Consider the following 17,947-nt stretch of genomic DNA (forward strand, 5'->3'; position numbering starts at 1 on the left):
TAATGAATGTTTTGCCTCCTGTGATCCAGTGCTTCACATGACCGACTGACAGCTCATTCTGTCTGTTTGTTTCATTACCTGCACTGAGGTCACCGTTATACAGTCCTTCTTTGTGCAGGTGTCAGTAGACAATGGCAAGGGAGTAGCTCTGCCAATCCCTATTTTGTTGAAGCATCTTCCAGTTCTCTTCTTGAACGTCCATTCATGATGGTTTTCGGTGTATGTTTCCGGGTATATTTTTCATACTGAAGTTGTTAACCATATGGTCAGATGGCGGTCTAACAGTGCATTCAAGTTGAAATGAGCCACCCTGCACTTGATTATGATTGGTGATATCAATCCATTCATTTCTATTATTGAACATTTCATTAGTGAACCATCATCTTCATCAAAATCTACTACTATACAAATACACTTATAACAATGAAATTTAGGATGAGTGAACTGGTTCGTTAAAATAGATATTGTTTATTAAAATTGTTTGCTGTTCTATAGTACGAAAACTCTCATATTCACAAAAGCATTCCATGAATCCATGTCGGTCTGAGATTTTTCATCTTTTCCTCGAATGAACAGTTTCACGCTAACAAATTGTGAAAATGGAATTTCTCGTGTTACCAAAAACCTTCTGCGAAACCGACTTATGTACAGCAAATATCACGGAGCGCAAATGGAACGTGTTCCAGACCGAAGCAATATCAGCGGTGGCCATGATTAATGGATCTATATTTCGCTTATGAAATTAGTTCAAGATTTACCAAATATTCAAATACCGCGTCTTTGTGATACAAGTGAAAAATACGGCTCAGATGTATAAATTGCGTTTCGCAATTTTTCATTGTCACTTTTATATCGAATCGCTTTTTCAATGAGTAGGTCGTTTCTTCTTGAATTTGATCAATGTTGGCGATGGAAAATGCGGAAAATGTTTCCGTTTCAAAGAAAAATTAATACTTTCCTATTTAGATTTCGAACGAGAAGATCGAATGAATTGTTACGGTTTGATATTTAATGAGTTTTTATACTCCAGTAGCTTTGAGGGAGAAGATAATACGCCAAAATTCTGACAGAATTTGAAGTCTTCAATGGAGTTTATTAATATTCTGCTTAATTCGTTTCTAAAATATTTGATACAATTTTTTGTGAGAGTCATGAATTGAGGTAGCAACTAATACGTTATATTGCATTTTCAAAATTATTGTCTAGGAAATATTTTTCCATGATATGATGAAACCAAAATCTGTTATTCTCAACACTGAGTACTTCAACAGAACCCGATTCGGTTTCAGTGGTATAATACGAATTGTATTGAGAAGTATTCTGTGATATGATTAAAAAAAAATATGTTTTTTCCGTTAACCAGTTATCGTACCCCTACGAATGACAACCGTCAGAAGTCGAAATTTGTGCGAGCTAAGGACTAACGAGTTCTTACTTTTTATCGTGTGCTTCCTAACACGTCTTATCATTGTACAAGAACAATCACATGGAAAAAATAGATATCTGTTAGATGAAACTCCAATTAACAAGTATACTTGTTATGAGTAGTCCTCTTTGAGATTCAAAAGTTGCAGCATCTCGCTTGACGCAATTCTCATCTTTGAGTGAAAATACATAGTTGAATTGAAAAATACAGTTCATTTTCATTTTCCTCTCTGTGATTCTCTGACGTAATGTATATGAAATATATATTTTTGAATGTTGTCATTCCGCTGTCATCTGTTTGATGTGTTTTTGTATTATCAAAAAACTGACTCACATCAACTTTGAAAATATGTCTATACAAGTAAGGGGATACTTTCAATAGCATGAAATGAATTGAAGTGGTACTCAAATGTTACGGATTCCAATTATTCCATACATATATTTGAGGAAAAAGTTTTTGGCTATCTACTACTCCATCTGAAATTTGTGAGAATCTTCCAAAGGAAGTGTGGTGTATTAAATATATTTGGGACGCTCGTCATATCATCAGCCTAGAAAGTTATCAAGTTGTCAAAGATATTTCAATTGAAAATAACACAAAAAGACGTCACATATTAATTTATAAAGTGTTATTAATACATAAATCAGATCAAATGTCACTCATTTGATCTGATTTACTCAAACACAACAGTTTTGGCGATGAGGTGGATTAGAAAGATTGAAATCAAAAATAATCGAAAACATAACATTCAAAATGGACGCCCAACAATTCAAGGAATCTATAGAATTTCAAACTGCAATGATATCTACTCTCTTTTCTCAATTAGAAAGTTCACAGAGGAACAAACCGTGAATCATCAAGTAAAGTAAAAATTGTGATGAATACCGCACTTTTAGCTAACTTCGAAAATTTTAACAACAAGAAAGAATCGTTTTCAAATTACAAAAGCAGGTTCCGAAATTACCTTCAAATAAACCAAATCAATACAAATGAACCTTATTTTGCTTGCTCAATTGCTACTCAATTCTATTGGAGCTCAAAATTTCAACATGATTACAGCCTTGGCTGCTCCTCAAACTCCTTATCAGTTGACGTATGATGAATTGATAAAGTTATTGGAAGAACATCTTGCACCAAAGAAGAACGTTTCAGTTGCTCAACATCACTTTTTATCAATCTATCAAAATGAACAACAATCAATTCCAGAATTTGTAAGTACACTTAAGAGTAATATATGTGTTACGTCTTTATTTGTAATCTTCTACTATTATAAGTATTATTATTGTTGGCATGGAGCGACTTTTAAGGGGACATGCAGGGGGATTGAAGTATGTTTATCTATCTAAACCATATCAATAGTGAACTACCTAAAATCTCATACTACGTACAGGAAACGTGAATCGCTATTTTTTGTTAATTACTTATTTCGCCGTGTGTGCTCTAGACTCTGTGCCATCTTCGACTGTTTGTTAACTCATTTTAACTTCCCGTTTCATTTTACAATCCAGTGAAGCTGAAGAAAGAACACACCAGGAAAGGGCCACAACAATTTTTACAGTCCATCCTTGTTTTCATTTTATTTTTTTTTGAGTATTCGAAGACGCGACATTGGTCCATCGAACTGAGATTAGTTTGAAAATATATTTTTTTCAATCAATACAATTTTTGTTTTAATAATGCTCACAGTTCCATTCATTCAGTCAGGTGCAAAGGAGAGTCGAGAGATCGTAGTGGTGATATTGCAGTATACAAACACATCAGGTGTCAGTTGTTTCTTTATCGCGAACAGTGAATTTATGAAATAAGCATTTGTTTTTCTCTTCATTTTATTGCATTCGCTTCAGATTGTTTAGAATTTGTACTGGCTTAAAGTTCAATAATGGCAGATAAATTGAAAAAGTACAAGGGTTGGAGGACTAGCGTACAATGAAATTTATCGCAATTTCGGCAAAGACTAATAAATCCCAACATACTTTTTTCAAAATTAGATATGCTGAGATAGAAACTCTCAGAGATGAATTCATTAAACACCATAATAATATTTTAGTTAGTTTATCTAGCGATCCAAAATTCGATCTGGATCAGGAATATACTTCAAAAGAAACCTATTTAGAATCATATTATAATATTCGCACAATATACGCAGATCTATTTGAAAATAGTTAACAATTGATTCAGACTGTTGGAAATACTAATTCGATTTCCGATAATTCTCGCATAAGGTTACCTAAAATGGAACTTAGGATATTTTCTGGTGATTACAAGGAATTTCCATTATTTACTGATCTTTTCAACAATACGGCTCATAATAACGGATCACTGAACGATTCCGAAAAAGTCAATTATTCAATATCATGTTTAGACGGACCTCCTTTATCATTGGTAAAGATGCATCCTTTAGAATGACCCAGTTATGCAACAAACTGCATATACAAGTCTTGTGAAGAAATATACTAATGAATGATTCAGAGCTACGGCTCACTGGAATGTTTCAGGAAATTGTCCAGAAGTTGATTGTGGAAATCCAATTTCGTTTCGACATCTGTTGGATGTTTTTTCAGAAAATTTATCCGAGTTGAGGAAGATGGGTCTTCCTATTGATAGTGGAGTTTTCTTTCGGTTCAAATGTTGATTAAGCGTATTAATCCAGAAATGATGAGAGATTTTGAGCGAATTCATTGTTCTACCGCTATTCCAAAATACATGAATTCATGTATTTGTATAGTTTTTCAGATAAACAATGTACCGCCATTGAAGCTTCAGCTTTTTCATTCACTTCAAATTCGGAGAAAAGTTCAGATACCAGTAATAAGTCGAATATGAATTTCCGCTCTGAAAGTGAAAGTAATTTTTCGAAAAATGTTTCATTTTCTGCTAAAACTAAAAAACGTAGTTTAAATAATTAGGGTCCACTTTGCCAGAGCAAACATTTTCTATATACTTTCTTGAGAAAACTGTTACATGTCGCTATAATCTTTGTAAGCCGTTAAAGCGATGTTTCAATTGTCTGAGCAATATACATGATATTCGGACCTGCAAGTCAAATGTCTGTTGTCGGTGGGGTAATGAAAGGCATCATTCCTTGTTATGTTTGATGGAAAAATCAACTTCATCAACGTCTCAAACCCAAACATCTACATCTAATTCTACCGTTGGCACGCCTTCTGCTCAAGAAGTTCAGAAGTTGCTGCTGTCAACTGTGGGTGTAGATTTACGGAATGCAATTCAATGGTAATGTTAGCAACAGCACGCGTTGTAGTTTTGAGTAATCGAGGAGATTATCACAATTTTCGGGCTTTATTAGACCCAGGCAGTCAAAGTACATTCATCACTCAAAAAGCTTTCAACAATTTCGGCTTACCAAAATATCATTTGTCTTTGGCTGTGCAAGGGTTAGGTGAAACTAAAACTGTTACTAGTTCAGGTGGGGTAATATTGTGTATCAAACCATTGGGAAAGTCTTCACCTGCATTTACAACTGATGCTGTTATTTTACCAAAATCTGTGAAAAACTTTCCTCCACAAATATTTCTATTACGAAATGGCCAGATATCTCCAATATTGAGTTGGCAGATCCTAACTTCAACTGTCCAGGTCAAATTGATCTCATTTTAGGCGCAGATATATTATATCCAAAAATTTTATTAGGAAATCATTTGAGGGGTGAAAATGGGAGACCGTACGCTTTGGAAACAGTATTTGGTTATGTTGTAATGGGTCAGTTTAACTGTAACACTTCGCTTTCACTAAATTAATTTTTTTGTAAAGTAGATTATACATCTCTAGAAAACAATATAAAATCATTGTTTCATTACCATTTCGAAACTCACACCCTGTATTTTCCCGAAGTAGATGTCTTGCAATCAGGATTTTTTTTAACCCTTGAAAAATGTTTACAAAAAAAACCACATATATATGAAGATTATTGTTCATTTATGAAAGAATACTCAGACCTTAATCACATGGAATTAATTTCTGAAAACAAAGTACCAAAGAAAAGTTATAATATACCGCACCATTGCGACATTAAACCTCAAAGTTCAACAACAAAGTCGAGAGTAGTGTTCAATGCGTCTGCCCGTGATCCAAATGGATCATTACTCAATGATTATTTATTTACTGGTCCCAAATTACAACGTGATATTGTCACGATTCTTTCAAATTTCCGCATACATAAATAAAACCTATGTGCAGACGTGCAAGAAATGTACAGGATGATTTTAATCACTCCCGATCATCAAGATCATCAACGCATTATATGGTGTTTCTCGCCATCTGAACCTCTTCAAGATTATAGACTTCGCACCCTTACTTATGGAATTTCAACCTCTCCATATCTGTCACTGAAAACTTTCCAGCAGTTGGTGGCTGAAGATGGTGCCAATTTTTCGCTCGCATCTGCTTCTTTGTTGTCCGATTTTTCGAGCAATGATCCATTTACTCAAATCATATTTAGACACATCTCCAATTTCTTTTGATCAGTGCCAAAGAAGCTTCCATAAAATTTTAGGAATATTTTGGAATTGTTCTGAAGGTAACTTTTCATTTTCAGTTGAAGTATTGAATAGTACTTGCACGAAGCGAAATTTACTGTCCGAACTTGCTCGTGTATTCGATACATTGGAAATTCTTGTCCCTATAACGTTTTAAACAAAATCTCTTATTCAACAGTTATGGGTTTCAGGTTTAGACTGGGACGGAACTCCCAATGAACGAATTATTCAATGTTGGTCACGTTTTAAAGAAGAATTGAATTCACTGCCAGGAATTCAATTACCCCGTAGTTAGTTACACAATATTCATTTAGAATGTGAACTACATGGCTTTTGTGACGCTTCCGAAAAAGGTTATGCTGCTGTCATTTATTTTCGTGAAATACAAAATCAGAAATCGAAGCTATATTTTGTCTGCGCGAAATCTAAAATTTCCCCGCGCATATGTATTCCGTGTTTAGAATTGTGTGCTGCTGTACTCCTCTCTTCTTTGATGTCATTTGTCCTTAGTATATATCAAGGTAAACTTAAATTCAGTTCTATTTGGGCATGGACAGGTTCGGAAATTACTCTTGCATGGATTAAAGTTTCTCCACACAGATGGAAAACTTTTGTGAGTAATAGAGTAACATATATTCAGGATGAAGTGTCGCCTGAATTATGGCATCATGTTGATTCGAACGAGATTCCTGCTGATATAGTATCTCGTGGCCTTCTTTCATTTGAGTTGCTAAATCATCGTCTATGGTTTCAAGGTCCCACTTCTTTGCAAAATTTTCAGAGTAAGTGGCACAAATCAGATTTCAAAATGTATACCACGCATGAAGAGGAACGTAAACTCGGTTTGATATTAGTAAATCGATCACACTGTTTGAGCGAAATATCAAAAGATATATCATCATTCGGAAAATTACAACAAATTTTAGCATATTGCCAACGATTCATTCTCAATTCGAAAAATCCAAAAAGTAAATTGTCTGATTCTCTTTCCTCTAAAGAGCTTCAAAACGCAACGAAACTTCTTGTTGAACATTCTCAAAAGAAATTGTATCACATAATTTTTCAAAGCCGCTACAAAAATTGAATATATCCATAGATAATGAGGGACTTCTCAGAGTGGGAGGTAGATTAACAAATTCTAAACTATCTTACGATAAGAAACATCCGCTTCTTCCACCTAGTAACTCAGATTCCACTCATTCAATTATTGAACATTTTCATAAAAAGTATATCCATGCAGGTATATGAACTGTAAAGTTCTTACTACCTCAACAATATTGGATTTTGGCATCAAAACGCGTAATTCGTAGTATTTTGTCTGGATGCATGGCATGTTGGAAGACGCACCCTGTATCATCACAACCTCCCATGGGGAATCTCTACCACGCATTTCACAAATTGAACCCTTTTCTAAAGTTGGTGTGGATTATGGTGGTCCACTTTTTATAACTATGAATAAACGTAGGGGATCAAAAAGTATCAAGGCATACATATATCTATTTGTATGTCTCGCTACAAAGGCGATTGACATCGAACTTGCTTCAGATCTTTCGAGTGACGCATTTTTAGCAGCTCTTCGCCGTTTCACAGCTCGTCGAGGCCGATGTTTTTCGATAAGCAGTGATTGCGGGACAAATATCAATGGAGCTTGTAGTCAACTTAAACTTCTACAAGAGGCCGCGTCCCCTGAGAATATTGAATTTCACTTCAACACCCCTTCAGCACTGCACTTCCCAGGTATTTGTGAGGCGGGAATCGAATCAGTAAAGAGTCATTTGATTAAGATAATCGGAGGACAGGTTCTGACATATGAAGAACTTTATACGGAGCTGGTTCAAATCGAATCATTATTGAACTCTCGTCCATTGACGCCTTCAAGTTCAGATCCCAATGATCTTTCAGTTCTACATCCCGGTCATTTTTTGACTTTAGAACTCATGTCTGCCTTTCCTGACTCCAATATCACGTCAAATCCTTTGAACCGTTTATCGTGATGGCGAATCCACCAATATTTCTGGCGTCGAATTGAGTACCTTTTTGCAACCGGGTACATTAGTTCTGGTGTTACGCCAACAATCCAGTGGACTTTAGGTCGAATCACCACTTTGAAACCGGGTAGTGACGGAATTTCTCGTGTTACCGAGGTCAAAACAAAAAAAGGTACATTAACACGACCTTTGGTCAAATTATGTCCTCTACCACTTGAGGAAACGAATTGATTGAAATGTATTCATTTTTTCCAACTTACATGTATTTAGTTCATTCACATTAATATCGTTTTTTTTACAAAATTATAATTACGTTTCAAATTGGAAAATTTATATTAAATTATATGCATTTTAGGGGCCGGTAATGTTACGTCATTATTTGTAATCTTCTACTATTATATAATTACTCATTTCGCCGTGTGTGCTCTAGACTCTGTGCCATCTTCGACTGTTTGGTAACTCATTTTAACTTCCTTTTTTGTTGTACAATCCATTGAAGCTGAAGAAAGAACACTCCAAGAAAGGGCCCTTTCAGAAGCAGGGATTTGTGAGAGGAATTCGGTGAGTTCGCTTAATGCCACAATTCTTACAGTCCACTCTTGTTTTCATTTTTATTATTTTTCGAGTATTCAAAGACGCGACAATATGTGACTGTGAATTCACATGCGAGTGCAAGAAATCAATTGCAGAAATCTTCCTGACAGCTCAATTCATTCGTGACTTATACGATAATAGAATTCGTGAACAATCACTTCAGTCTAATAGCAGAACTTTCAGAGACATGTTTATGGGAGCAAGTGCGCTCGAATCTTCGAAAATTGATGCTCGCAAAATTGCCCAGAAACAATCTCAACGTCATCTTCAATAGTTGATATCAATAAAGTCGACTGTTCGCACCAATCTGTTCATAAAAGGCACAGAAATCATTAACATTCAAATATCCCTTCAAAAACTAGAAAATCAAGGTACAATAGGCCACTGAGTCGCAAATATAACTTCGAATCACTAGGACTGCAGAGTATTTGTCTTAGGTGTGGGAAATCCACTCATATCACAAATGATTTTCACACTGAACACACCGCACTCAAATGTACCTTGTGCAACAGAGGACATGTCACGTTTCTGAAGTCTGCATTACTAAATTAGTTGCAGAAAAGACAAAATCTAAATCGACTAATCACATTAAAAGCGAAGATTCACATGAAATCGCACAACAATATGGTGTACAACATATTGTTGGTATTCATCAAAATCATAATAGTTTAAAAGTGATATGAGTCGTTATAACGCCTACGTCGAGATATAAGGAAAACCAATCAAATTCGAAGTAGATTCGGATTCAGCTTACGTTTCTTCAACGGCAACAATTACAAGATTTGAATATGAATATTCCTCTCTTCAACCAGCAACCATCGGATTCCGCTCATATACTCAAGATGTATTCGGACCCGATGGGATGATTGTAGTTGACGTTTCTTATTTTGACATCAAAATAAAAGAAGGTATTTATATTGTGTTAGATGATTACGCTGCTATTCTTGGTAGAGTTTGGATCCGACGCCTCAAGATAGATTTGATCAATTGAGTCAACAAATAACTTCAGTACTTTCTGAAAGATTCAACCTGTGGAGTGTAGAGAATTTGAGCGCAAAATATCCAAATGTTTTTGAAAAGAAAATTGGATGTGTACCAGGTCTCAATGTTGTTCTCAAGTTACGTGAAGGTGTACAGCCATATTTTCATTGTAACCGTGATGTTCCTCACGCACTCAGCACATTGGTTGAAAAAGAGTTGGATGCACTTGAAACTGCAGGAATCATAACGTAAATAACGATTTCTGACTGGGGATCACCATTAGGTTGTAATACCAAAGGCAGATGGAGGCGTATGTTTGGCTGTCCATTACAAAGTCGGAATCAACGAGCGACTAATGAATTCACATTATCCGATTCGAAAAATCGAAGATATTTTGAATAGTCTAGATAATTCTTGATTCTTCTGTAGGCCCAATGCATACAAAGCCTATCTTCATATCAAGGTTGGTAAAAAATCGAGTGAAATTCAAACAATTACTACGCACAAAGGTACATACAGAATGAATCGATTATCTTGTGGGATGAAAACAACCCCATCAGAATTCAACCGTGTCATGGATCAGATTTTAGGAGAAGTACCTAACACCGAATTTTATTTTGATGAAATAGTGGTTCATGGAATTAGTAGAGAAGAATGTGCAACAAATCTTAATGCATGTTTTGATCAATTACCGAATTATGACTTGCATCTCAATATACGCAAATCCAAAGTTTTCCAAGAACATATATAGATATATATATATATATATATATATATATATATATATATATATATATATATATATGGAATGGTTTTGTTGCAAAATATGATGGGGAACTGCTAATTTTTCTTATTTCTCATTTGCGAAGGTCATAGATTCAGATAGCAAAGCCGGTGATAAAAATGTGGCGTAGTTTTTGTTCCTAGTTAGAGACACTTGTCGCTTGTCAATATTTGTTAGGTTATTCTATTACATTTTCCTAGTTGTTATGTTCAATATGAGAATCAAATATGCTCATTTGAATGTAAGATTTCTTCTTGTACACATCAATAATTTGAGGAATCTGATGTTATCGTCTGGCATCGATATTCTTAGTGTTAGTGAAACGTGGCTGAATATGTCTATTACCAATGACAATGTCAAAATGGTGTTAAAGCAATAATCGTAATCTCGAACCTGCTGAGGATTTTATTGAATATTATGAAAAATTCTATATTCTTCTCTTTGGATTTTGAACAATGAGACAGAAATATTTATTATGATAATATAATATGAAAGCAGAGCAACAGGTACGGATAGCATCATTATTTCAACTCCATTTTCACTTCCACACGTTACACATCTTGAAAATTACTGTCTGAAAAATTATGTTATTCCAAAAGCGTGAAAAGAAGCTCGCATTATACTTCTGCCCAAAAATTCAAATCCTAGCAGCTTAAATGATATCAGACCAATTAGTACACTTCCATACCAAAAATTTTGAAGAATGTCATTGAAAACAAAATTGAAAGCATTTATCGAAAAACGATATTATTCAAAATAACCAATCTAGTTTTAGGCCAGGTCATAGCTGCACTTCGACTGTTCTAAAAATTACTGATGACATAATTGAAGCTACTGATGGAAAAAATTATCTGTTTGGATATTATTAGATCATTCTAAGGCATTTGATACTCTAAATAATAGAATATCACACGCCATTTTCAATTTTGTAGGGAACCGCAGAAAATCTTCCAAACTTCTATGCGATAGAACTTAGCAGTACTATACAGGGTGTCCCTGGACTTCCTCTTTTCCTCTCGGGAATGTATAGATGGGGTCAAAATATCACCAGTACTTCATATAACTTTTTTTCCTAAAATCCTTCGTTACCAAGTAACGGGCCCTCGAAGTTACAAAATGAAAAATGTTTTTCTTTGATAACTTTTCAAGTGAATATTCAAAATCATCCAAATTCTGGTAATTGACTGAACAAATGAATTCCTTCGATGAGCTTTCATGCAGGAGTCAGTTGTTTTGCTACAAAGTCAGGAACGGACTACCCCCGATGGTCCACACCCCAAAACTTTTAAATGACAGATATTTTTCAATATTTTTCAACAAATTAAGGTTACTTGGACAATTTTATGAATAAAAGTACTCGTGTGGAAAGTCGATCGGAGCAACGAGTCTTGATAAAAATGTAGTTTCACTCGACGACATCAAACCCGCTCGTCCACCATTATTTGAAATGAATAATTATCAAAGCAGAAATAATAATAATAACGTTAATTCAACAACATTTATCCTGAGATGTCTACCATTATTCGAAAATATTAGTTTTCAAGGAAAATGGAAATGATAGGTAAAATGTTCATAACGAATTTTTATAATGCAAACACGTTTAACTAACGAAACTCAAGAGCCTCAAGAGCAAACAGAAATGAAAAATCCGCTACAGAAACTGCTCGATATGACCACCTTCTCTTTCTATACATTTTCTTAGTCTGCGAAGACACCCTCTCTGTACTTGAAATAGCATTCCAGGGTCGTTTCGTATGGCTTCACAATGTAATGTTATTATATTCAACAATGCATCTCTTGTGTGAATAGGTGTAGCGTAAACAAGGCTTTTTAGATGCCCCCACAGAAAGAAATCCAATGGATTTAAATCCGGAGACCGCGATGGCCATGAATATGGCCCACCTCTACCAATCCATCTATTGTGGAAAATATGGTTCAGATGGTCACGCACAATCAAACTAAAATGACGAGGAGCGCCATCATGCATAAACCACATATCTCTTCGGGTTTGCAATGGAACATGTTCCAAAAGTCCATTCAAATCGTTCTGAATGAACTCCAAATAACGTTCTCCATTCAATCGGTCCTGTAGAACGAATGGTCCTATAAGATGGTTTCCTATGATACCAGCCCAAACATTCACGTTGAATTTCCGTTGGTGTTTGGTTTGCAATATCCCATGGGGATTATCTTTGGCCCATATATGGAGATTATGAGAGTTGATAACTCCATCTCTACTGAAACCTGCTTCATCAGTGAATAAAACTCGATTAATAAAAGTCATATCCTCTCTTTGCCTATCCATGAACCAATTGGCATATTCCAGTCGTGCTAAAAAATCTTGAGGTGTCATGGCATGTACCTTCTGGATGTGAAATGGGTGGAGCAGTTGTTCCCTAATTATTCTATGAATAGTGGACTTGGATGTATGGAACTGTTCTGATAGATTTCTGATGCTCATTGAAGGATCATCAGCGACGGCTTCCAAAATATTTTCCTCCAATACAACGGTACGTACAGTCCTAGGAGCGCCCTAACCACCTCGTTTTGTCAAAACTGTACCTACAATAATATCCAAATAAAACAACGTGCTCAAATTATTTATCAATTATTACATACCTGTCTCCCTCAAGCTGCGATCGACACGCTCGAATGTTTCTCTTGACGGTAACGTTCGATTGGGAAAATGCTCGGAATACAGACGACGAGCTTCTGCAGCATTACAAAATGCTCGTCCATAAAATACATGCATATCTGCATATTCATTGAATGTAAACTGTTCGGCCATATCAAAAAAATTCAAAATATCCTATAGAATATTGACAATACAATGATAGTCATATAACAACGCACCACTCAACAAAACAAAATCGCATTCCAGTTTCTCATTTTTTATCAAAACTTTCTAAAAGGTTTTTTTGTCAACATCTGTGAAAGAAATGGAACATAATTATTCCCTGGATATTTTTCACCTGATCATGTGCAGCCGTTTTTATAGTTCATTCGTTTGCTTTTTATTAGTATAGTAAATATTTTTTCCGATGTGCGTTTTTTCAGCTAAATTTAGATTCGTGTTAAAGAATTTCTCCCATAAAATTATAATTATCAGTGAAACTCCTCAACAGTTTAGCTGTGAAGAAGAATTTGAAACATTCGAATGTTGAGTTTCATGAGATTCAGATAACTGATCAACACGAAACGTGATCATTCCACACGTATTATGTACATACAAAATATGGAATGAATTCGATATTTCATAGAAGAGTAGCTTGTTAGTTTAAAAACACCACGAATCTACAGAACTTGATATTTCTTTTGAAAAAATATCTGCTATCACAATTGTGACTTAAACTTCCATATAGGTACTGTACTTTTTGTTTACGACTTCATTTTAGCATACTTTGTATTATTCCTGTTATAAATGTTGTTGAATTAACGTTATCATTATTATTTCTGCTTTGATAATTATTCATTTCAAATAATGGTGGACGAGCGGGTTTGATGTCGTCGAGTAGAACTACATTTTTATCAAGACTCGTTGCTCCGATCGACTTTCCACACGAGTACTTTTATTCATAAAATTGTCCAAGTAACCTTATTTTGTTGAAAAATATTGAAAAATATCTGTCATTTCAAAGTTTTGGGGTGTGGACCATCGGGGGTAGTCCGTTCCTGACTTTGTAGCAAAACAACTGACTCCTGCATGAGAGCTCATCGAAGGAATTCATTTGTTTAGTCAATTACCAAAATTTGGATGATTTTGAATATTCACTTGAAAAGTTATCAAAGAAAAACATTTTTCATTTTGTAACTTCGAGGGCCCGTAACTTGGTTACGAAGACTTTTAGGAAAAAAAGTTATATGAAGTACTGGTGATATTTTGACCCCATCTATACATTTTCGAGAGGAAAAGAGGAAGTCCAGGGACACCCTGTATAGTGCAAAAGATTCTAAATTTTTAAAAATTGATGAGGGAGTACCACAAGGGTCAGTGGGTGAGTGGGGCCCCCACTCTTCAATCTATATCTTGCAATTTCCTTAATTCCTTCCTCTCATGCACGCAGCACTATTATGCTGATGATACACAATTATATTTGTCATTCAAACCTGAAGAATACTCTCAGGCTATCAATGAATTTTGATCTATATAATCTTGGGCAATTTTCCAATAATCAATGCCTAAAACTGAATTCAAATAAAACTGTTGCGATTCATAGTTAAAACTGTTTGAACAAGTTGTTTGCGTGATATTCATAGTCATTAGATTTATATCTCACAGTTATTGATCTTAATTCGTTTTGAAAACTATTTGAAAGTTGTGAAATGCAAAGTTCAACTTTATGAAAGAGCAGGTGGTCAGTTCATTCATTCTAATGGTTATACCACGTTATATCTCGAATTATTCTTCGAATAAAAAAGTATTCAACATACACAGAATAACAGAAAAACTTATTAAATTCACCATTTTTTTATTTCAGTAGATTGAATAATTTTCTTTGACCTCACCAGAAATAAAAAACAAAATACCATAACGTTTTATGTGCGTGCTGTATTTCCACACATTATTTTGTTCTTTCTAAATTTCCCACCACTCAAAAAGCTCGGATTTTTTCGACTAGAAGGCCCAACTCGTAATTACATTAACAACATCGCAGACGATCGTAATGGAATGAGTTTCTCGAAAAAGTTTTCACCCTTTTACGTGTGTAATGGCCCATGTGCGGGTTTATTAAAATGAGTAGATGCGGTCTGGCGATACAACAATGGCCATGTTTGCTGTTAGTGTCCATACAAGTTACCCATTAGACTCGCATCGTTGGACTCACCGCAGTGTCTATGAACACTCTCGAGGTGATGACAAACGTAAAACGTACATATCAAATGCGCACACTTTGCTGTTTTCACGGTGGTTGGAGGTTTTCAATGTTTTTATCAGCAGTATCTATTATTTTCACGGACAATTGGACATTAGAAGCATGTTTCAAAAGCTTATTTCACTTTATTTGTTGGAGAAAAACAAATGAATACAGCTGGAGAACAATTCGGTTTTTTTTTTCTGAAGTTTGAGTTATTTACCCATTTTTCAACACAATCTGTTTTTTTGTCCTATGTTATATTTTGGCAGTTAACTTGTTCGAATATATTAATTTTTCAGATTGATGAAGGTGAAGATTTCAAAACCTATCATAGAAGTAGGCGAACTCTCATGGAAAACTAGATAGAACAAGTCATGCGTGTCTACCTGTCTGATCCTGATGGATTATCAGTCATCGTACTTGAAATATAAACATGCTTGCATTGTGAGATCCAACTCATCTGGAGAACTGATGTTCTTCTAGAGGTAATATATACAATACAACCATTTACCCACATGCGGGAGCAGGGTTGGAGGGAGGAAGGGTATCAAGTAAGGAGGAGGATATTGACAGAAGAATGACTGCTTTGGTGAGCTCAAGAGGATGACAAAAAAATTGCCACCACACGGTCTCACAATTGAACAGTGTGAGGCGCTCTCTGCTGGTATTAACTGGTAGCTCTCCGCTTATGGTATTCGCATACTCGATACAATCGTCAGGTTTAACTCGGCGAACACTGGCGAACTACTCACCGTACAACTGAGCCTTCTGAAGATCCGTCACCGCATGTAATTGATCCCCCTTTATGGTAGGTATGGCTTCAAAGCGTTTGTTCAACCTCTCAGCTATCCTCCATATAGGATAATCATGAACACTGAGACTCTCAAGCTCATCCTGCCACCTTTTATTGGTGAACGTATCTCCTATTCCGCTTTGGGAATGTAGAATACTTTATAGTGTTTCCTTGTGGCGTCAATCTAGCTTCGTCTCAATGCCATATGATAGGTAATCCTCAAGAGCAGGGTCAACGTCTGTTCTTATGTTACAGATAAGGTCAACCTTCTTGTTGATCTTTACATAGTTTTCTTTTTGTGAGGATCCACTCTCATCTGAGTCATAAAATTTATCTCTTTACTCCTATTTTTGGTGAAAATCTCCTAGTAGTGCAGGGTGCTTTACTATCCAGATCTAGGCTCTCTTTGCTAGTCGCATGTCCAGGAGAGTCTGGGCAAGATTTGGCTTGAGCCTTCGCTAGGTGAGGTATTTTAGCCTCCGCTTTATTGGCTCCGGGGCTCGACCCCATATTTGTTTTTTCATAAGTTCCTTACTTTGTCGTAGATGTATTTGATACCATCTATGGAAAGTATGTAGAAATAATTTTTCCAAACCAATCTGGTTTGCGAAGTGTGAAAGTCTCTTGGAAGCAGATTTGGATTCAGATTTTAGATTTTTAATCTGTCCAGAAATGTTTTTATCACTCAAGGAAATTATTTCTTCTTCAGCTGATAAGATTTCTGACTATTTCGAGTGGCTTACTTGCATGAGATAAGATGATTGGGAATAAAGCGAAAACACCTTTTCCAACTCACAGCTAATAGCGTCAGATTCTCACGGCTGCCAGCAGCGAATTCTGTCTATGTTTAGTGTTTGAATGGTGGTCCCATATCCCATGTACCTATGGTTCCCTTTCGGATACCTGATAACTGAGTAGAGTTTAATGCTACGATTTTTGATATTCTGGAAATGTAAACATGGCGGAATCTCACTTGATAACGACACAAATTCGCCAGCTACGTTGATTGATTGATTTGGTGTCAGATTGGATATACATATGTTTTGGCACAATCACGTTACTTTACCTATGGAGTATTTCATCATTTCGGACTTCCATTGTCTAATATAATATGAATTGATTTGAAATCCCTCAAAAAAAAAATGGAAGGATTGACCGAAAATAACAATTTCAATAAACAAACACTGTAATTACAAAAAAATAACATACAAGCAAAAACCAAAAAAAAATAAAAACTGGAATATCAATAAAAACTGAAAATTATAAGGTATTATAAACAAAAAATTAAAAATTAAAACCAAGTTATGTCACGACGTTTCGATTGTTAGTATACACAATCGTCTTCGGATGATAACTGGACTTGCTCCGAGATCTGACTATTTATAGGTCTTTCGAGTGCTTTCACCTATCCCCTCTCCCCTCTCTCCGGTTCATTGGTTTCAGCGGGAGATGACCGTTTGGCGGTAGTTGGTCGTTTTTCTCTTGATAAGAGGTTTCCATATGTTACGTATCTCTACGCTAGCTTGACTTAATGCGTTGTTAGACAACATATACGCGGCTTCTTTGAATTTTCTCCTTAACCAGTGTTCCTCTTTGTGGATGATTTCAGCTTGAGCCCACTTGATGTTGTGTTGATGAGTCCAAACATGCTCTGCTATTCCGGATTTGCTGGTTCCTCCTCGCTGTGTATGTTTCTTGTGCTCAGCAATGCAAACTTTCAATGGTCTCTTAGTTTCACCGATGTATGATTTCCGCACTCGCAGGGTATCCGGTAAATACAATTCTTGGAATCGCAGTCCGCGTTTGGTGGCCTGGTTTTCGTGGGGCTGCTACGGATAGTGTTCCCAGATCTGAAGCAGGTACTGATGTTATACTTGGACCCAATCCTTCTTATCCTTCCTGATAATCCTCTGATGTAGGGAAGTACAAGTACTGGTTGTGGCGGTTTCTCTTCCTTGTGTAGCTCTTGCTGTCTTCTAGCTAAATCCCGTTCTACCATCACTCTGGCGGGATTTCAAATCAATTTATGTTA

At 35.7% G+C, this 17,947-nt stretch overlaps 1 protein-coding gene across 1 annotated transcript; it reads left to right on the forward strand.

Annotated features, from left to right (window-relative positions):
* Positions 1–7,370: 7,370 nt before the first annotated feature.
* Positions 7,371–7,913, forward strand: LOC141480209 (uncharacterized). Its single transcript, XM_074170101.1, has one exon. The coding sequence runs from the start codon at positions 7,371–7,373 to the stop codon at positions 7,911–7,913; it is 543 nt and encodes a 180-aa protein (XP_074026202.1).
* The last annotated feature ends 10,034 nt before the right edge of the window (positions 7,914–17,947 follow it).

The sequence above is a fragment of the Leptinotarsa decemlineata genome, unplaced genomic scaffold (assembly GCF_025532065.1).
Source record: "Leptinotarsa decemlineata unplaced genomic scaffold, Ldec_3_MD MMD2_P_RNA_scaffold_6, whole genome shotgun sequence".
In the NCBI taxonomy this organism is placed as follows: domain Eukaryota; kingdom Metazoa; phylum Arthropoda; class Insecta; order Coleoptera; family Chrysomelidae; genus Leptinotarsa; species Leptinotarsa decemlineata.

What these genes read in the sequence shown, in the direction of transcription:
- LOC141480209 (XM_074170101.1), top strand. Translation starts at nt 7,371, where the DNA reads ATGAATAAACGTAGGGGATCAAAAAGTATCAAGGCATACATATATCTA.